This window comes from Mytilus edulis, chromosome 9, assembly GCF_963676685.1.
Source record: "Mytilus edulis chromosome 9, xbMytEdul2.2, whole genome shotgun sequence".
In the NCBI taxonomy this organism is placed as follows: domain Eukaryota; kingdom Metazoa; phylum Mollusca; class Bivalvia; order Mytilida; family Mytilidae; genus Mytilus; species Mytilus edulis.
The window spans coordinates 78,533,299-78,555,677 of NC_092352.1; the positions used below are offsets into that span (position 1 = coordinate 78,533,299).

At 32.6% G+C, this 22,379-nt stretch overlaps 1 protein-coding gene across 1 annotated transcript; it reads right to left on the minus strand.

Annotated features, from left to right (window-relative positions):
• Positions 1-639: 639 nt before the first annotated feature.
• On the minus strand, positions 640-22,069 carry LOC139489122 (uncharacterized). The gene is made up of 10 exons (XM_071275253.1): positions 21,909-22,069; positions 19,269-19,532; positions 17,646-17,921; positions 14,260-14,529; positions 8,187-8,465; positions 4,580-4,651; positions 4,169-4,228; positions 3,047-3,118; positions 1,990-2,074; positions 640-1,345 (listed from the first exon to the last, which is right to left on the minus strand). Exons 1-10 carry the CDS (start codon positions 21,973-21,975, stop codon positions 700-702), a joined length of 2,091 nt encoding a protein of 696 aa, XP_071131354.1. The 5' UTR covers positions 21,976-22,069; the 3' UTR covers positions 640-699.
• Between the last annotated feature and the right edge of the window lie 310 nt (positions 22,070-22,379).

Below are 22,379 nucleotides of genomic sequence, written 5' to 3' on the forward strand. Positions count from 1 at the left end.
GATCTAAGATAGAAGTAACCTCTCTCTAGTGAGTTGAGATATTGTACTGGTCACCGAATAATGGTAAAGGACCAATCAAACTCGTTCGAAAAAAAAACTGACAACGCCATAGCTTAAAACGACCAAATGGACTAGCTCAAATGTACAAAACTAAACATAGAAAACATAGGACTCGGTACGACAGAAGGTAATCCGGAAGCATAAGTAGATCCTGTTCAACACGTGACACCAAACGTAATACATATTTACAATACACTTTCAAGTTATTATTGTTATAATCAGATAAACATAAATGAAAAGTCATACATTTATATCATGATAACAAATAATGTTCACAAAACAACGGCAAACGTACCTTGTATTTGTAATGTATAAAACATTGTAGAAAAATTATTAATTTGAAACACAAATTCTCAACTTAACATAAACAATTATAATGTATTCCGCAGTAGCGAATGGATATAATACAATAGAAAGGGGAAGATACAAGAAAGGTCTAGATTCACGGCACTGTAAACTTTTTGTACATTGAAACATCTTCTTTTTGTTTCTTATGTAAATAAATCAATGATCAATAATTAAGATCAGATTTTTGCCATATTTAAAATATAAATCAGAAGGTACAAAACATAATCCGAATTGTCAATAATCTTGTTATTTTTTATTAACGAAATGTTAAGACCAATTCTCATATGTGGTTTAGTTTACACCATACGTATCATCACCGACAACTTGGTTATGTGTTATTACTAGATCGTAGTTGTCATTAGTCTTTGGTCCAGTGAAGTGATCATATGCAATATCATCATTTTCGGTTCGTCGCTTTGTACAATGATTAGCTGTATCATAAGTACCATCAGTAGCTCTGGCATACACATCAACGTCGTTCATGTTTCTTCTGGTTTTTGCTTGGTCATATACCTCCTCAGTTGAATCCTGGTAGTCGTTACTGGCGATAAAATCTGAATTACTTTGAATGCAATTTTCGCCGTCTTTGTCTTCTTTTGAAATTCGTTTTGCCATACTGTAACCGCAATCAGATGTTGTTATTTCTAGCTGTATATTTGATGACTGTAGTTTATTTGGGATTGGCTTTGCCAATGTGTATTCGCTTGCACATTTGGCGCTGTCAATTTTCCTTTCTTTTCTCTTGAAATTCTCTTTCTGGTCGATTACGTATCTAGTTTGAGAGTTATCGGAAATGTCCCTTGTGAGATGTTTGTCTCCTTCACCTGGATAGGCTACCATCTGAATGCCAGTATAATCTTTTAATGAGCTCTGTCGTTTTAGAGATCCAACCATGCATTCTGATTGTCCATTAGTTTTCTGTTTCATGATATGAACCCTTCGAGTACAAGATAACAGTTTGATTAAAGCTCATTTTCTATCTTAAAGTTTTCCATGACTGTACAACGTTGAATAAACTACATGTAACATTGTAAAATCTTGCAATGACACTACATCTTCCTATTAAGTTATAAAACCAACATTTTTCATGCAGTTGTAATCTCTTTAATATTATACCAAGTCATACTTAGCAATTTGAACAGTGTATGATGTAAGATGTTAGTTACACAAGTGCACGTTTTTAAATTAATTGTAAATATATATGAAAAAGCCAAAAATTGAAAACTATGGACCAAACATTCAAAATTATTACCGCCAGTAATTTAAGTGGTGATATGCTAATTTATGTATTATTAAGTCTATATTAATTTCTAACAATTGTATCATATAACAAAAGTTTTGAATTACAACTTCAGAAATATTACTCGAAAATATTATACTATTACACATCAAGCTTACTTTTTACACATTGTGATTTAGATGATGAATTGTTTCATTTGCACTCACACATCATCTTCTTATATTTTCACAATTATTGAGGTTCGTTACTCTAATCTCGTGATGTGCGCATGTGTTTATGACATTGACATAATTTACCATTGAAAAGACAGCTTTTAGAAAATACTTTTGTGTTTTACGTACCTTTTAAAAAATACTGCCAATACCACGAAGATTGCAACAAAAGCAATGAAACCTACGATGCCACCAACTATGGGTCCTTTAGAAGCTAAAAGCACAACAAGTAATTAATATTTTGTGTATTAGCATAAACAAAGTTCTCGGAAATTTGTAGTAACAACGCCATTGTAAGACATTCAAGTTCAACTATAAAAAAACAAAAACTGTATATTCATTGAGGCAGAAATTAATAGCTTTGTCATTGCATGTAAATTATAAACAAAGGGTTAAAGAATAAATATAACAGACCATTCGGTCGTGTTTCCGATGAAAGATAATAGTCCAAAAAGAATTGAGCACGTAACCTATGCACATGCAAATCATTCATTTATACCCAAAATGATCTAAGAAAATCAAAACGTAATTTTCAGTTGTGTTCACATACCATTCAACTTTTTAAAACAACTTATTTTATGATAACCAAAATTACCTGGTATGTGTATATATATAAAAGAGGATGTGGTATGTCTGTCAATGAGACGCTTCCCAATTATAAACTTTCAATTTTTAGATAGAAACATTCCAGAAGCCAACATATTTGGAATATATTGATCCTTTTTAAAAGTGAAATCCCCAAAATACTGAACTCTGAGGAAAATTCAAAACAAAACGGAAAGTCCCTTATCAAATATTTATTGATCCTAGTTAAAAGGATGATTATGAAGTTGCATTTCTCATATGCTGTCTCGATATGAGGTGTCTGCTTACATGAAAGATATTGAACCAAGAGTGTTAAGTAGTGAAGTTGAAATCATCCCTTCGAAAATTTTACGGATAACATCACGAGTTGGTTGACCGTTGTAGTGTTTCTGTTATTTCTGAACCAAAAATGAAGGATACTCTTAATCTTGTGTAACCACAAAACAACCACAGTTCTGTATTTCGACAAATATGAGTTTCAAACTAAGACTTATTACCGGGTTTGCCAGTACAAGACAAACAAGACGGTTGCCTTAAATGAAGAAGGATCTGTTTAACCTTTCGAAGCAGCATGGTTTTTGGAAGGGTTTTATATAAATACCTTGTTCTGCTTTTTGTATCTCGTCTCTCGATGTAGTTGAACTGTCACTCAACATAATGGTTGTTGTCAAATCTATATTTAATGGAGACAAAAGTCGCAAAGAGGTGTGATGGATTTTAATCATACATATATTAATTGGTTTCTGTAGAAAGATTTAACACGGTTTTTTGTCCGGTTATGCATACATTTTAAAATGTAGGTTATCGAAATGCATGAATTTCAAAATTGCAATACTACATATACGATGGAGACAACATATAACATTGGTCTAAAGAAAGTAAACTTCAATGAATAATTGTGCGTTTAAAATTTCCACTAATGCGTTGTAAATTTCAAATTCCAATGGTGTTTTATTTTAATTTTAGCTGTAATATTTTATTGATTTTGTAATCTCCATCTATAGACAGGTGTTTTGGGATAAACTCATCAATGAAGTGTCCGGTTATGGTCGTATATCCGGTTCAAATATGTAAACAAGTCAAAAAGAATAATACAATAGCTGGTACTTTAAAATACTCAGCTTTAGCACATTTAATACTATCAATCTTGAATTATTCTATTCGTCCCATATCGTACACTCAGTTCTTGTGAATATCTGTTTGGTGACACTGATAGTCGATTAAAAATCAGTAATAATAATTTTAACGGCTTTCATCCTTATCACACACATCTTCGAATAGACTGTCCTTATGCAAATTGAAACGTAGGCTCCGCCCGATCAGTTGAAATAAACATTTGTAATACATCTTAGAAAACCATTACAGGACACAGAGTCAAAAAGGATTATGATACACTTCAAATTAAAATACAATTAAGTCTATGGAAGAAATACAACAAAAGTTAAAAAATAATAGCTATTACCTATTTATGAAGTTTCTATTATCTATTCGGTGCCACATGTAGAGCAGATATGCCTACCCTATCCAGAGCACCTGCGATCACCCCAGTTTTTGGTGGGGTTCGTGTTTTCAGTCTTTAGTTTTTTATGTTGTTTCTTGTGTACTATTATTTGTATGAATGTCTGTTTCATTTTTAGCCATGGCGTTGTCAGTTTATTTTCGATTATGAGGTTGACTGTTCCTCTGGTATTTTCGCCGCTTTTTCCTTGAAAATTATAAATACCTGGTATTCTGGTTGTTGCCATTTCTGTTGAAGGAAGCACTTGGATGACCTTAGTAGTTCCTAATAGTAGAAATATTGATTTTTTTTTTATATAAATTTACCAATAATGAACTTAATATTCATGTTTTTATTGCATTCATTCTTTATAGAATATATGAGCTGTTGAAACGCACTGACAACATGATTTCACCATGTACGATTAATATTATAATCTAAATAAACTGATTTCGCTAGACAATAAAAATACATTTCAATTTAAAACATGTTATAGAATAGGTCAGTAAAAAATATATAAATATCTAAGCGACATCTTATGAAACAACAATACTACACAAGCAAAAAAAAAGGTGAAACGACCTAATGATCAAGGTATACAAAAACTATGAACTTCTGATGTTCTAAAATACGTACCTCTGTGAGGTTTGATGGTAAACATGTGTGAAAGAGTTACTTCTCCTTTGCTCATGTTGCTATACAACGGGTCTGTTGAATATAAACAGAAGGAAGGACAAATAAATCAGTTTAAAATGAACATAAAAAAATGAACACCTTGTATTGTCATAATGGCACATTTATGTGGGCATCGTCGACTTAATATGTAATTATAGTAAAAAGTAAAATAACATGTACCAGTAAACCATTTTTGTACCTAAAAGTAAATCTGTTATCTGAACAGATCTAACATGACTAAACTTTAAATCATCAAGGGATATTCAGTCAAATAAGACTTTCCACTACCTTTAAAGGTATATTCTGACAAAATGATTTTTTTAAACAATATACTGCAAGACAAACGGCTGGAAGGTATTTACAACAAAAGACTAAATAGAAATTAATTTGAACTATAATTAGTTATCAAAGGTACCAGGATTATAATTTAGTTCGCCAGACACGCGTTTCGTCGACATAACACTCATCAGTGACGCTCATATCAAAATAATTATAAACATATAAAGCCAAACAAGTACAAATTTGAAGAGCATTGCGTATTGAAAATTTCAAAATGTTGTGCCAAATACGGCTAAGGTAATCTATACCTGGGATAAAAAAAAAATCCTTAGTTTTTCGAAAAAATCAATGTTTTGTAAACAGGGAATTTATAAAAATGACCATAATATTGATATTCATGTAGCACCGAATCAACAAGTTTTTTTTTATATGTTGTTGATTTCAAATTGACTTTTTGAAAATAAAATATATGTACTGATCTATCCATACGCAATCTATAAGTAATCGATAAATGTAAAACCACAAACGACACTTTCGGATTTTGACAAAGATGCTATCTACAACACAAGAATTGTACACATTAGTTTTCAAAGTTCACATACTAACTGATTTAGTGTTTAAAAAAACAAAGAACTTAAGAACTTTTAATATTCCACTATATTTTAAATTAAATGTATTTATTTCCCAAGCATGTCATACAGTTATGCCGTATCTACAGCTTCACTGTGATTTATATATACAAATCTGAGATGAGTCATGTAAAAGAAAAGGGAAAAAGCAAATATTTATTACATCACTTTGTTTGAAAACAAAGTCATACCAGACAGGAATATTTTATTTATTATACAGATTTACGAAAACACGTCATCAGCATATTCTTATAGAAGGATTTCTATACTATTTCTGCTCGTAAAAGCATTTTAGTCTGAAACAGTCCTTTGGATCCGAACAGCTCCAAAATACTGAACTGTAAAGTAGTTTATAGTTTTTGATTGTAGTAATTTAAATACTGTTCAGACCAGTTGACAACTACTGAACACCGTATTTCTGAATTAGGGCAGTTGCAAACACATGCAGCGGGTTTACCCAACCACCACCCTTATCTGAAACAACAGTATAACATCACAACATAAAAAAATAGTAAAATTATTCGTTACTACGTGCTGAAATTTAAATAGGGTCCTTCTCTTAAAAATATAGTAAAAGTGTTCACGAACAGACAGGGAGAATCAGGAAAACATAACTTTTTGACAACAGAAAACAATATTCCCTAATGTATAAACCTTGTATATTTTGGCTCGGTTATTCAGCTCGTTGACTAACACTAGTGTAACATGTATTCTATTCTTACTAAATACATGCTAGAAATATAGTTGTTGGTCTTTGTTCAACGACATTGTTACGTGATAATAGCAGGCGTAAGGCGTTCAATGTTTGACAACAGTATAGAGGTAACTGTCATTACCCATACTGCTTTAGTTTGTAAATAATATATTTTACATAGCAGGGTCATGACAGTCAAAAGGAGATCTGACGGTGTTTTATAAAACACCAAGATTGAAAATGAGACACCAAATTGATTAAAAATGTTGTTTTGGGCAAGATCTGATTTCTAGTAAGTACTACTATTATGACTGTTGCACCCTGATGAACAAAATACTACATAAAAACTTTTTTTTCAAGTTAGGCGGGAAGACGTAGTGGTCCACATTTAGTTGAGTTGGGTCATAACCCTTAGAAAAATCCAAGCTTCCATCAAATGGTATACGGCAGTATGATAAGTGATTATGATCGTAAATGGAATTGATAGGAAGTTTATGGATTCAGTCGAGGATTATAGACGTAGACACTTTTTCCGAATTGAGGCAGTTAGGTCGTTGATACAAATCAGAATTAAGAAACTGAATGGATCTATCAATGCCCATGCAACGTCAATCTTTAAAGACCCTAATGTTGCAAAACACTTATCCTACCTTCATGACAATTATGTTGTTGTCCCCGCAGATAAAGCCCCAAATAATAAGTATCTTGTCTTAGGAAGCGATTCATCCTACTTTGTAAAGGATCATTCTGATTCAAACAAAAGCATCTCTGAAACTGACATTATCAAGATGCATGATTTCTTAATTGACAACATATTTGTTACGTTCGGAGGACGTGTTTTTCAACAGAATATCGGCATTCCAATTGGAACGAATTGTGCCCCTCTTCTTGCAGACTTGTTTCCTTATTATTATGAGGCTGACTTCATACAGGAACTTCTTAGGAAGATAAGAAGTTAGCAATATCCTTTAACTCTACATTTAATATTCAAAATTTGGTGACTATGTCAAATGCATCTATCCCATTGAACTAGAGATAAAGGATACAACAGATACAATTCAATCGGCCTCACATCATGACTAACATTTAGAAATTGACAACGAGGGTCGATTGAAAACAAAACTTTACGACAAAAGAGATGATTTCAGCTTTCTGATTGTGAACTTTCCATTTCTAAGTAGCAACATTCCAGCAGCACCTGCATACGGTGTATATATCTCCCAATTTATACGATATTCCCGTGCTTGCATTACCTATCATGATTTTCTTGATAGAGGGTTGTTACTCACGAGGAAGCTATTAAATCAAGAGTTCCAAATGGTGAAGTTGAAATCATCTCTTTGTAAATTTTACGGAGTTGGTTGACCGTTATTGAATAACTGTTCAACAAATGATATCGGATATGTTCGTTACGTTCCTTACGTTGTAACTACATTCCCCTTCCCTTTTATAAATATGAACTACCGAATTATACCATTTACCGGGTTTGTTATCTCATAAGCAACACGACGGGTGCCACATGTGGAGCAAGATCTGTTTACCCTTTCGGAGCACCTGAGATCACCCCTAGGTTTTGGTGGGGTTCGTGTTGTTTATTCTTAAGTTTTCTATGTTGGGTTATGTGTACTGTTGTTTGTCTGTTTGTTCTTTTCATTTTTAGCCATGACGTTGTCAGTTTATTGTCGATTTATGATTTTAACTGTCCCTCTGGTATCTTTCGTACCTCTTTTAAAGTCTAAGTAAATTGGCGATTATTATTTCATCCATCCAAGTGTTTCATACATGCTGCATGTGTTTGTCCTACAAAAGTCTCAACCATTAGACTGGGAAAAAAAATTAAAGGCTAAATCAAATTAGACATTGAAGAGAATAGGAACCACATATGTTGAAAGGTTTTGCCAACTACATGTTTACAGCATGTTAAATAATCTATTCCGTGGGTATCTGCTTTAAAATCTAACATTACCATAAATACAGCTGTGATTTATGTGAATTGTATGTGTATTGACATACAGACATGGGTGGTCTGTTAGACCGTTTTCAATCAAATTGATTTCACATTCTTTTCCCCGACTGCACACACCATACGGAAAAGTAAAGTTGATATTGTTTTGTTGTAGACAGTCAGCGACATCAGATGGTTGAAATTGAATTAAAAGTTGCTGAGGTTCTAGTTGACCAGTGTTACATTTTATTGTTATAGTTTCGTTGATTTTGTGACAGCTAGTTTCTTGCATTGCATGTACTACAAAAAAAAAATACAGTATAACATTGATGGATTGAAACCTCTTCCAATCAAATGAGGTCATTAAGAAAAGAAACAGAAGGACACAATAAAAAAGCAAAATAGAACGTCATGTTTTTAGCTAAGCAATAATGGGTACCGAGAGACATCATGCCCCACTCATACTGTACCTATGCATGTGTACACTATTTAGTCCTGGAAGAATCCGAATCAAAATCGTAATTAATTTAAACTATTGTCATTTAAATGTAAATAGTACGGTGACCAGACACAATATTTTTTAGATTTAATCGTCAAACATACTATATGGCTATATTATATATCATTGGATTCGGGAAAACAAGTACTTTTGAAATATCGATGTCGTCAAAAAGAAATTTGGTAACAGTTATTGCATAAAATAAGGCCAAAGATCAAATTCTGTTATTATTTTTTTCTTCCATATTTCAAAATTTGAAGATATATACAACAATTTTAGTTTGAATTTCAGATACAGACTTTTTTTCAAATTAATTAGCAAAAAATTATCTCAAAAATTCAAAAAAAAATAATAATTAAGAAATCGAATTATTTTGAAAATTGGCGCGTTTCAAACTTTTGTTCTATTATACAAGATCAACACATATTCTGTTAAATTTACAGTAGTTACCTTGCCGGCTGACATACAACCTCAGAAATAAATGAGAAATATTATGTTTACCAAAATCCTTCCATCATAAAGGAGTATTAGCATAAGTTTATTCATGCAATTCATTAAAACTAAAAACCACTTAATACCTCGAAAACAGTTACAATTTCAAAAAAATCTAATCAAAGAGATCCAGAGAATAGAATTAAGCCAATAGTATCTTCTGGTTCATCTGTGTAGCAACATGATTGTAAATGTCTACATAATGCTCACCCTTTACAGGAGCAAAACTCCAAACATGTAAGGTTTTGTTGTGAACAAACATGCATTTTTACATGGATATTATACCTTACACGAAAACACAAGATACTGCAAGAATTTGCTGACATATGCCCTTTAAAATACACGGGGTGTAATGAATCATTTTACTCTCGACAACTGTATTGTAAAGATGACGAAATAAGAGGTTAGCAATGTGTAATGCGGTCCAAATTTCAGTTTGAAACAAAGTACATATATAAAACATGTTGTTTCAGTGCAGCTTCACAGGGAGGTTACCTGACTAAATTTACATCTTTACTGGTGGTAAATTTGTAGGCAGTTTGCTAACCAACCCCAAACAGAGACGAAGTTGTGTCGCATCAAGTAATAGCATGTACAGCTGGAAATACTTTACATATTGTTGGGGAAAGACATGCACATAGTTGGTGAATGGGTTAAAATCTTCGCCCATCCTTTACACTGCTAATGTTCCCAATCTTCACCAACACCTTGCTTGTATTTGTCATATGCTTGTAGTAGTGAACACTTAGAACAATCACCTTCGTATTAGAGGTCCGTATGATTGTTCTTCCGTTTTTCCATTTCTCTAAACTTTCTGTCAAAGTTTAATGCATACGAGAATCGGCCTCCTCTTGAGAGCTTTTAATTAAGTCACGACAGTCATTAATAGTGTTGATATTTTAAAACTTTGACAATTTCGGGATTTACAAACTTTCAGACTGAGAAATATGGAAATAAAGGAGAACCTGTTTGTTTTCTATAAAAGAAAAAAATCTTTCAGTCAGGAATTCTTTTCCCCTAAATAATCTGATACACTTTGGTGGAAGCTCTTTGTTCGGTTTTCCCTTTCAGCAGACTTTACAGAGTTGTTCATGTCGTAGCGGTCAAAAACATCTTCCACTATGTGCGCTATAGAAATTTATTGGGACATATGTTTTTAATAGTCAGCTACAAGGTCATCATTTTTTTTTACTTCCCTTAACATCACTACATTGAACTAATTCCATACCATCTCTGGTGTAAGTTGTGAGTGATGGTACACAGAAAGGTAGGGAAAGTGCACAAGAGACTTCAGATTACAATTGCTTCACCAAATCAGACTTTCTCATGGTGCTGTCATCGTAAAAAAGGGAAATTGGAATGGGAACTAGGGTGCGATAGCATATTTTCTATTACAACATCATCTTTTGCCAAAATCAGTGCACGTCAAAATAAAAATTGTGGATTTATGTGACCTGAAATTATTTTCCCCGATTTACATTTAAGGTTTGTTTTTGTGGTCATGTTTTCTAACGTTTTTAGTTTTGAATTTGATATTGAACTATAGAAACTCATTGACTGACCAAACGAAAGATTACTAGTGATGAAATATCTGGACATGTTCAAGCTTCCTCGACAGCTGTGAGCAAATAGCCTTGAACATGTCTTGTAGCATGTATTCCAGACGAGATATTGATAAGACATGGAGGATAAGTTCCACATCAAAGGAATCAGTCATGATACATTTAGATCATCACAATGGCAATAACATGTTCTTCATCTCTTTTCATTGAAGTTGGTTTTGTTTCCTCGTGTGAATTTGCATTATTTGCAGCAATTTTAGCCCTTTCCAGCATTACACGACTAATGGACTCTGGGAAATGTCTAAATAGGGGCCGATCTAACAAGCGCAGACTTTTGATTTGCTATGCCTATACAGTGACCCTTAATCCCTTATGCCTTTTAACAGTCTTTTCTGTTGCCATGTAGGTCCATATACCGTTAACATTTCAGGAGTCTGTCTAATAGCAAGTTCGTCATCTATAAAAGGAGATCCAATATTCTCAGAAAGTTGAAGCATATTGAATATGTAAACAGGCATCTACATGTACCTTCATTAATTGGTACGGTTTGAAACAAAAATAAGGTTATATTTGAGATGACGATCTCAAAGAAGGTACAAATTACCCATTCGTTTTGCTTTAACATTTGACATCAAAATTTCTACTACTTCAAAAAATATCCAAGAATTTCAATGTAAGTGATTCAGAACATCCCATGGCCATTGCTTGTGTGTATCTATAAAAGGCTTAGCGTTAGGACTTGTGTTCTGGCTTGAATTTCTGAATTAATGCTTCTGAGATAAATGAATTGGATATTATTGATTAATAAAGGTATGAAATATCATATGAATGTTGATTATTTTACATTTTGCGTAAAAACAAATGATAAAATTGAATTGAAACTTACTCTTTCGCATGCAAAATATATGTAGTGTTAATATTTTGAAAAAACTCTTTAATAACGGATTTATTTTGTAAAATAAGGTGTAACAACAATGTATATAATACAGAAATCATATCATGGATGTTTTTTTACAATTTAGACCTCAAAACTGGTCAAAGTCAATTTTTCTATCAAGTAAACTAACGTACTTCAAAGCCCATTTCACAAAAATTGCACAGTACGATTTTTTGACAAGTCAAAATGTTAAGTTTAACCTTTGAACTACAAATACTGTGATTTTTAGCCATATAGTCCGAATGACAATTAAACTCCTTAAATAAGCGACTTTTTCTTACTCGGTCACCGTACTTAAACTTGCATTTCATACTCCATTGTGTAAATAGTTAACTTATTTGACCACAATGTCGTAGAAAACCAACTGAGCTGTGAGCATGGTGCGGTTCAATATCATATACATGATATAGGCTATATCTTCATAGGTCCAATCTGATAAACATAGAGATAGCTACATATGTCAAACCCAGGTGCACTGGCTTACCTCAATGAAAAAACACTTCGAATTTTTGTCAGAACAGCACTGTTCTAAATTAACATTACAATTTGATTATGATAGCTAATTCAGAGAAAAATACTTTTATAAAACTGTCTGAACATGAAAAAGAGGACGTGTCAAAGAAACAACAATCTGACCAAAATTCAGAAAACATTCCAATGTCACCCCCTTGCGTCTTCAAAGCAGCGAGAATATCTCGCATCCCGTGAAGGGCTTCAATTGCTCCCAAAACACAAATTAGTACTTGTTTAGTGAAGATGTCACGCTAAACTCCGAAACAGATCAAATGTAGTATGCTGGTGTTTTTCAACTGGTTTATTTTTTATAGTAATAATACATGTAATAGTATAATTTGGTAAGTCACAAACAACTTCAAGTTGTTTATTTTCTGCTTCCTTCTGCTAAAAATCGACATTAGCACTATTATTACCTACTGAACACATGTTGTCAATGACGTATTCCTAACTTTTATATAATCCCCGTGTTTGTTTGGTATGGATTCGTTATGAGTGGATTTAATAGATTTGTTTTTACAAGAGTGTATTTTCTCTATACATGTACTACGACATCCATAAAACCTAATTTAAAAGTATAAAATTCCGAACTTATACATGTTATATACAGTCTTCTACTGAACAGTACAAGATAATTGAAAACACTTTTACTTCAAGTTGTTTGTGACCTACCAAATTATACTATTTTACTGGGTTTATAATATCATGAGCAACACGGTTAATGATACATGTGGATCTGCTTACCCACCTGAGTTCAACCCAAGTTTTTGACGGGGTTAGTGTTGCTTAGTCTTTAGTTTTCTATGTTGTGTCTTTTGCACATATATATATGTTCCGACCCATATGAGTATTTGGACCATACGCGTATGTCATGACCATATGCGTATACTCATATGGTAGGACCATATGAGTATAATACTCGTTTGGTTACTAACGGGCCGGACCATATGAGTTTTTGGACCATGTAGGTATATTTTTCTTTTAAATTTCATTATAAAAGTTTCAATAATAGAAAAACTTTAACTAAAAAACAATGATGGTTACATGACAATGTATTATTTTATAATTCAAATACTACGTACAATTTAGACATTGATGCCAAAGTTAGATTTCATCGCTGATTACATTCTTGCATGAAGGCTTGGTAACATTTACTTCCACACGGTACCATAGCTTTTTTGCATTTGCAAGTCTTGGTTGTGTACGATCCTTATCATTTACACCTTAAGTGTGCGAGTGAAAAGCTAACCTTTGTGTAGCTGTGAACAGTGATACCGAGGTCTTTGGTCATTCCGATATGTCTACAGTGTTTTCAAGAAGCTCTAAGTCTCAAATATCGTAACATAACTGCAATACACCATATTACCGAGACAACTTAAATAAACTGTGTTACTTTCCACTAACTTCTTCACTTGTGTAACAGTTCATTTAGAAATTTTTGGATTTTTTTTTAAGTCGACATATTGCTATTCACGCGTAATAACAAATAGGTAATAACCATCGGTAATGACCATCGGAATAAAATGTCTTTTTATTATAGTTTTGACAAGTAAGTAAAATTAACTATGTAAAAATTCTAATTTTTATTTAGCTTATCTTTTTATTATAATATAATAATAAAATCTCCTATATGAAAGCGTCCTTTTAACCAACGGTCATACCATATGAAGAGTTTAGAAGTATTAAAAGCAAACTGTAACAGAGTGTAAATTACCCCGACCATATGAGTATATACCCATATGGTCATGACCATACGCGTATGGTCAAAATACTCATATGGTTCGGAACATATATATCTATTTGTCTTGTTATTTTTTTTTGCCATGGCGTTGACAGTTTATTTTTTATCTATGAGTTTGACGACTTTTGTGTCATTCGCTCCTTTTTCTGGAAAAGCTCAGAATCAACACTCACCTAATTCTTATGTTATCGTTTAAAAAAAGATAAAAAAAAAAAAAAAAGGATAAAGTCATTACAATTATTTTTGACTTTTTTAAACATCCATGATATGCATGTACTTTTGTCTACCGTTGGTCGTCGGTTCATTAATCTTCACAAAGACAAAAAGTGTTTTGAATAATATATACTTACCTTTCTTATGTGAGCACTTGTAAGACACATTGTAATATGCATACTCTGTTATGTAAAGACATTTTGAGTTAAGTTTAAACGGCTTAGTGCAATTCCTTTGGTTGTGGCATGCATTATTAATCAGTGTTTTGTCTTCGTTGGAAATAAAACACTGCTTTTGAGTTCTAGAACAGGATTGCCTTTTTTGTTGTATAGAAATATCCTCGATACCAATCAGATGTTTGTTTCCACAGTCAATATAAATCAGAACTTCTTTGTTTTCTACATTCACTGGAATAAATTAGTATTGAAGAAAAATACGGGTGCATTAGCTACATTTAACAAATTTTAACAAGTGAAGGACGTTATGTTCAATAATGATGAAGATTTCCCTTAATGTATTATGTATGTGTTAATGTTTTTTGCAACAATCTTTGGTATGTCAAACATCTCTGCTAATAGCCGGTTGGACCCAATGGTATTTGAAGCTAATATTGTATGTTTTGGGAATAACGTTTACCGACAGGATATATGTATTCCTATTAGCACTAATTGTGCCTATTGAATACGAGAATAGTTCATGTACTGCTTTCGATAACAATTTATGGCCAAACTCAGTATATATATGTCTAAACTCCATTTTATTATAAGTATAAATATAGACATTTTAATTTTACATTATAAACTCTTCACGGAGATTTACGACAAAAAAGGTTGAGTTTAAATTTCTAATTTTCAAAATATGATGCAGAATTTACATTTGTTGCGAATGAAGAAATACTTGGCATGAGTAAAGTTTTTATTCTATCCAATACTATAATGGATAACATGTCACTAATATTTCATTGCATATCAGTAGATAATCATATCAAATTGTTCCTTTTTTGTATCTGTATACAAGGTTAAGAAACCATGAAACACAGATTGCCAGGAATGATGCCAGATCGTAAGCGGTACCTGATCTGGCGTCACATCCGTGAATGTTTGACCTAGACATTAGCTGTATTAGGCAAAATGTTTAGAAATTTTTGGTCCTCAATGCTCTTATACTTCGTATTTTATTTTGCCTTTTTAACGTTTTTTTATTCGAGCGTCACTGACGAGTTTTATGTAGATGAAACGCGCGTTTGGTGCACATATAAAATTTTAATCCTAATTTCTATGGTCAGTTAATCTTCAATCTATGAATTTTTCTATTTTGGCATTTCAAAAGGTCTTTGACTGTCAATATCTAGTAATGACGTCTGTACATTAAATGCAATGAACGCTTGATGTAAACTGATTGATATTTTAGTCTAATAAACCATAATTTTTGAGTTGGTTGTTGCCATCTGTCATATATGAATTAGCTTTCAGTAACTGCGAGTACTTTATGGTTCATATTCTGTGGTTTTTTCGTAATAGGGTTTATTTATTTATTCCAGAGGGGGCGTGAATCAGATGTGGATACTTAAAAATTCCAAAGATCTTTTAGAATACATACAATCTAACACCCTTTCATCTTGTAACAGTATTAAAACATTTGACTTTTCTACTCTGTACACTAGTATTCCACATTCCAAACTAAAAGACAAATTGAAAGAGTTGGTATTGCTTTGCTTCGTAAAAAAGAATGGCCAACGTAGATACAAGTATCTTGTCTTAGGGAGGGATAAATCCTACTTTGTAAAGGATTACTCTGATTTGAACAAAAAATTCTCTGAAACTGATATTATCAAGATGCTTGATTTCTTGATTGACAAAATATTTGTTACGTTCGGGGGACGTGTTTTTCAAGAGACGGTCGGCATTCCAATGAGAACAAACTGTGCCCCTCTACTTGCCGACTTGTTTCTTTATCATTATGAGGCTGACTTCATGCAGGAACTTTTTGAAAGAAAGATAAGAAGTTAGCAATATCCTTTAACTCTACTTTTCGCTATATAGATGATGTTCTTTCACTAAATAATTCAAAATTTGGTGACTATGTGGAACGCATCTATCAAATCGAGCTAGAGATAAAGGATACTACAGATACAGTTAAGTCGGCCTCATATCTTGATTTACATCTAGAAATTGACAATGAGGGTCGGTTGAAAACAAGACTATACGACAAAAGAGATGATTTTCGCTTTCCAATTGGGAACTTTCCATTTCTAAGTAGCAATATTCCATCAGCTCCTGCATACGGGGTATATATCTCCCAATTGATACGATATTCCCGTGCTTGCATTTCCTATCATGACTTTCTTGATAGAGGGTTGCTGCTTACAAGGAAGCTATTAAACCACGAGTTCCAAATGGTGAAGTTGAAATCATCCCTTCGTAAATTTTACGGACGCCATCACGAGTTGGTTGACCGTTATGGAATAACCGTTTCACAAATGATATCGGATATGTTCCTTACGTCGTAACTACAATCCCCTTCCCTTTCATGAATGTGACCTACCGAATTAGAATAGTTACCGGATTAGTTATCACATAAGCAACACGACGGGTGCCGCATGTGGAGCAGGATCTGCTTACCCTTCCGGAGCACCTGAGATCACCCCTAGTTTTTTGGTGGGGTTCGTGTTGTTGATTCTTTAGTTTTCTATGTTGTGTCGTGTGTGCTGTTGTTTGTTTGTCTTTTTAATTTTAAGCCATGGCGTTGTCAGTTTGTTTTAGATTTATGAGTTTGACTGTCCCTTTGGTATCTTTCGTCCCTCTTTTAAGAGAGTTAGCTTCTCAGTTTCAAGCTTCTCAGTTTCAAAATAAATGACTTTTCAAAACACTAGTTTATTTCGATAGAGAATTAATAAAGGAATCTAAAGAGCCCAAAAACATATATAGGTCACCGTGCTTGTTGTCGATATATAAGCCATTGGAATTTTGGCGGGAAAACATTCTCTCTTGACTTTTCATAGCTTTATCATTGACAAGTTGAAGTTCTCAAAAACTTTTAATAAATAATTTATATTTTATTAGACTTTTACAGATGGCTTATCATTATACATGTAAAAGATTTACAAAAAGGAAAATGGGGGTCATCGCGCCAATTTTTTCAAGGCATTTAAATGGATAAAAGTAGAGGATGCCGAAAATCTGACAAAAAATCAAAAAAATGACAAGCCAGCTTCCTGAAATCAATAAAGATAAATATGTCGTGACAAAAACTTCTCATTCTATTGAAACATTGTAAAAAGAGATACAAAACCTATAGAAGCGATCTGTTGCATTGTATTATGATTTTTCACATTAAACTAGATCTCTAAAACTACAGTAATAATGTAATAGTTAAAAATACATATGCATATACACCCGTTATTATTTTTAAATATCACAAAAAAAACCTAGATAACAGCACTTGCGAAATCAAATTTAAGATGAAAAATAAAATATCTGCACACACTTTGGAAATTATTTAAAAGTTGTTCTTAATTACTTACTTGAATCTTGTTCGCATTCGTAAGATAGTCTCACATATTTCTGTATAAGACATTTAGGACTAATTTCCCGTACACAAATTGTATTAATGGAGCACATTTTTCCATCGCATCTCACAGAACAATTTGTCATAACCGTTTTGGAAATGTCTTCACAAACTGACCAATATATATCACTTGACTGGTTAAGAATTTTTAATTCCTGAAGAACTGGTTCGTCGCAGTAATCCGTTACATTGTATGTAATATTATCATATGGATATGAAGCAAGGAATGTTTCTTAAAAGAGAAAACACAGTTTTATTATAATAAATCTTCAAATGTCATTACAAGTCGGACAGTGTTTGAATATCTGTAAATTCCATATTGGGCGAAAGTAAGCAATGCATATTAAGATTTGAATGTTCTTTTTGTACATATATTGGGGGGTATAACAACCCTATAAAATTCCAAAGAGGCATTCCATATTTAAAATTACAGTTTTGTCAAAGGATATAAAAAAAACACGATTTTTAAAAGTTTTTATCAAGTTTTTCAAGGACTGCTGTTACATGTGTCGTTGTTCTCCTCTTATATTTGATGCGTTTCCCTCAGTTTTAGTTTGTAACCCGGATTTGTTTTTTTTTTCTCTTTCGCTTTATGAGTTTCGAACAGCGGTAGATTTTGCATTGGTACTATGTCTGTACCAAAAATCTGTAATACTGGAAATCTTCTTTTCATATTTAGTACTATTTTGTCACTCTAAAATTATTGTTATATTTAGGTACCTGTATTTTACAGTGCTTAATTTGTACATGAAAATTTAAGTACTACATATTTTTGGTTACAACGTTACATTTTCAGCATTTTGACAGTATGTCTATTCCAAATCGCTTAAAATTATGATTTTCAAACACATGGAATATTGTGATCGCTTTTGGTATTATTTCTGTACCAAAATTTTAAGTACTGTAAAATACAGGTACGTAAAAAGCACAATAATTTTAGAGTAAAGAAAAAGTACTAAATATCAAAAGTTAATTTTCAGTATTACAGATTTTAAGTACAAAAATAGTACCTCTGCGAATTGGATGTGTACTACTGGTGCCTTTATTTAGCAAACCTATTTGGGAGATGTTTCCGCCCCTGACTATATCTAGCAATGTTAGCTCCAAACAAAATGTTAAATTACACAAATGATATCGGATACGTTCCTTACGTCTAAACTACAATCCCTTTCCCTTTCATAAATGTGACCTACCGAATTAGACTATTTACTGGATTTGTTATCTCATATGTCACACGACGGGTGCCACATGTGGAGCAAAATCTGCTTACCCTTCCGGAGCACCTGAGATCACCCCTAGTATTTGGTGGGGTTCGAGTTGTTTATTCTTCAGTTTTCTATGTTGTGTCGTGTTTACTATTGTTTGTCTGCTTGTCCTTTTCATTCTTAGCCATGCCGTCGTGAGTTAATTTTCGATTTATGAGTTTGACTGTCCCTCTGGTATCATTTGACCCTTTGTTAAAGTTTCATTGATAAATATCAACTCTGTCAAATTAGACAGTGTTGTTTCTCTCGATTATTTCATTTACTTTTTTTATGACAAAACCTGAGACTTTTGTAAAAAAAAAATACAAACATACCTTGTTGCTGATCACTGTTATTACAAGAAAAGTGAAATTCGATATTGATGAATACATCACTTAAACACGTCTGTAATAAGGATTTATTGGTCGTTCCTGTGTTATCTGAGATAATACATACGATCTCAAATTGTCCAGATGTCTCATTTTTTTCAGCAATTTGTCGAGTAACGTTTCTTTCGGAATAAGTTTCATTACACAGTTTAGGAATTATCGTACTGTGCAAAGGCAAAAAATCAGTGACTACATGATAAGTTTCCAGGTCTAAAATAACAATAGAGATATTTTACCACATTTATTTTAAATATTAAAAAAGCTGAAATAAGTGCGTCTAATTGGGTTAAAGACCATCTCAAAATGAGATGCACTTTATAGCTCTATGTTTTTTTTAACCCAGTTATCCAATATTTAAAAATGGTGTTCTTTCAAAGTGAACAAATCCTGGATAAATATATAAGTGGTACTAAGCGCACAATTATCATAGGTTTTCGATTACACTTACACATAGGTTGTCAAAACTAGTATGATTTGTTGTATGCATTGTCAAGTCGATAACACGTGTAATTCGCATGATCAATCAAACGATAAACGATAGACTTCTTGTACTTAACCGGCACGAACTGTTCTGTCTGCGGTATTACTCTAACGTACAAGGCAGTAAAACGAGTTAAACACTAAGCCGACCATCAAGTTCTTTCTACAGAAAATAAATGCATAAACATCTGTTTTTTTTTTGTTTAAGTTCAAACAGACCTTCGAATGTATTTGCATATTCTTTTGACATTGGTCTTTCACTGTTTATTTTCATATCCATCTTATTTTAGTCTTTGTACAATTTGTGTCTTCTTTTCTTGGCGTTATGTCTTCATTTTGATCTCAGATGGATCTTATGCGGACGTGCACTTGGATTTAGCTAAACTATGCGTTCTTGAGAAAAGCCCATCGAGATAATGTAATATAAACAATTTGGAATATAATCATATTTCAATGCCACTTTATTTCTACACATATACTGTATACTGAATACACTTTTATAAACCCAAAGCATGCAAAAGTACACGCATTGTGTATTTTCATTTTACTTTTTTCGAAATAGATGACATAAATGTAAAACCCTTTTGACGTGACTGCAACTGTTTCAAATAACGATATTACTTTCTTTAATTATGGGAAAAGGAAAACAACTATTTCGTTAACTTAATTCCCTTTTTTGTTAAATCTTCATCTCAAATATCTTAAGGTTGCTTTCTCTATAATTATTAGTAAGATTTTACATTCAACTATTATATATTTCCATGAAATCAAAATATTTTTCAGCATTACTAATTGTTGTTTTATTTTTATTGCATTTTCCAGGAATTTTTGCATTAATGTCCATTCTTCGTCCTTCGCTCTTTGCTAGAAAGTTGTCTAAATGGCATTCACACAACATATTCTTTTTTTTTTCTTTATCACAACGATTTAATTTTAGATTCAATTACGCAAATGTAACGTATGTAAACCTTACTTAAATTGATTTTTGAAATACTTAGGCCTTTCTCCCTCAAGATTAGAATACCGTTAAATGTACCGTTGCAAAACTTTAAGGATTTGTTGGTCCTATGCTCTCCACATTCGAATTTTATTTGGCCTTTTCAACTTTTTTTATATTTTAGCGTTACTGATGCGTCTTTTATTAGACGAAACCTTATCGAGCATCTGACGCAAAAACAAAATGTCATACCTGGTATCTATGATGAGGGGAGGATTGAGATCCTTTAAAATGCTTGAACCCACCACATTCTGTATGTATGTGCCGATTCCAAGTAAGGAGCCTGTAATTCAGTTGTCGTTTGTTGATGTGTAAAATATTTGTTTTTCGGGTATTTTTTTTGTACATAAATTAGGCCGTTAGTTTTTTCGTTTGAATTATTTTACGTTTGTAATTTCGGTGCCTTCTACAAAATGTATAGCTAACTTTACGGTTTCGGCTTTGTTGAATGTCGTACGGTGACCTATAGTTCTGTGTCATTTGATCTCATGTTGAGAGTTTTTTCATTGGCAATCACACAACATCTTCTATCTTATAATCAATATTAATAATAGAAGATATAGGGTTGCTATCCATCATATACAATCAGTAAATACCCAAAAAAACAAACAAACAAAAAGCAAAGGACAACTTTTATTGATATTCTTCAAAGTCACAGTAAGGCCTTCAACACAAAGCAACACAAACACTCTGACCTCACTGCACGTTGAAGGTGACCCCTATTACCTGCTTGAGCGTAAATCTGTGCAAAAATAATGTTGGTTGTGGTTACCTATGTGTTGGATAAATGTTCAATGGGGAGGTTGAGCGTACAACTATAATTTATAAACTTCACGTCATGTAGTCTCTGTTAGTTACATTAAATTGTATCAGTGTACATGTATGATTATGAAAGCTCAACATAAACACCCGAAGACTGAAAACTTTCTATAAAACCTCTAGCGTGACATAATTCAGGGGATGTTGTAAATACAAATGTACCTTGATCTTGCATTACGACATCGTATGATGACGCGGAGTTTCAATATAGAAAAGTATTTTGTCATTAAAGCAATAAGTAAATAATAGTGACTCAATATATGCAACTGATTTAATTACATAAAACGTACCTTCGATACCCGTTGTAGTAGTATATCCAACCAAAGCAGTAAACCAAATCAATACGGAAAAAGTCATTGCAAACCTAAGTTCACTTGTATCGTAAACTATTTAGGAAGTTTATGTATTGCAATAGAATAATAAAACACAGTTGATATGCCTGTTATTAAGACAAAATTAGACGATTCTTTCAAAGAGTCACGCATAAATACCCACACATTTAATCGACACTTAAAGTTTACAATACACTTCATAGGCTTTTTAAAAATAAAATATTGCAATGAAAAGAACGCGGAAGTAAACACTTCTTTGTCTTATGGAACAAAAGCTGTACATGTTCTTAAGTTGTTAAAAACTAATCGTATTTGTCATGGACTAAATAAAGATTGAACGTTGTCAAAACATCTTGCCTGCTTTTTTCTGCAACCAAATTTTTCCTACAGTCAAATTGGATTAATGAAATCAATAGTTTAGTATCAAAC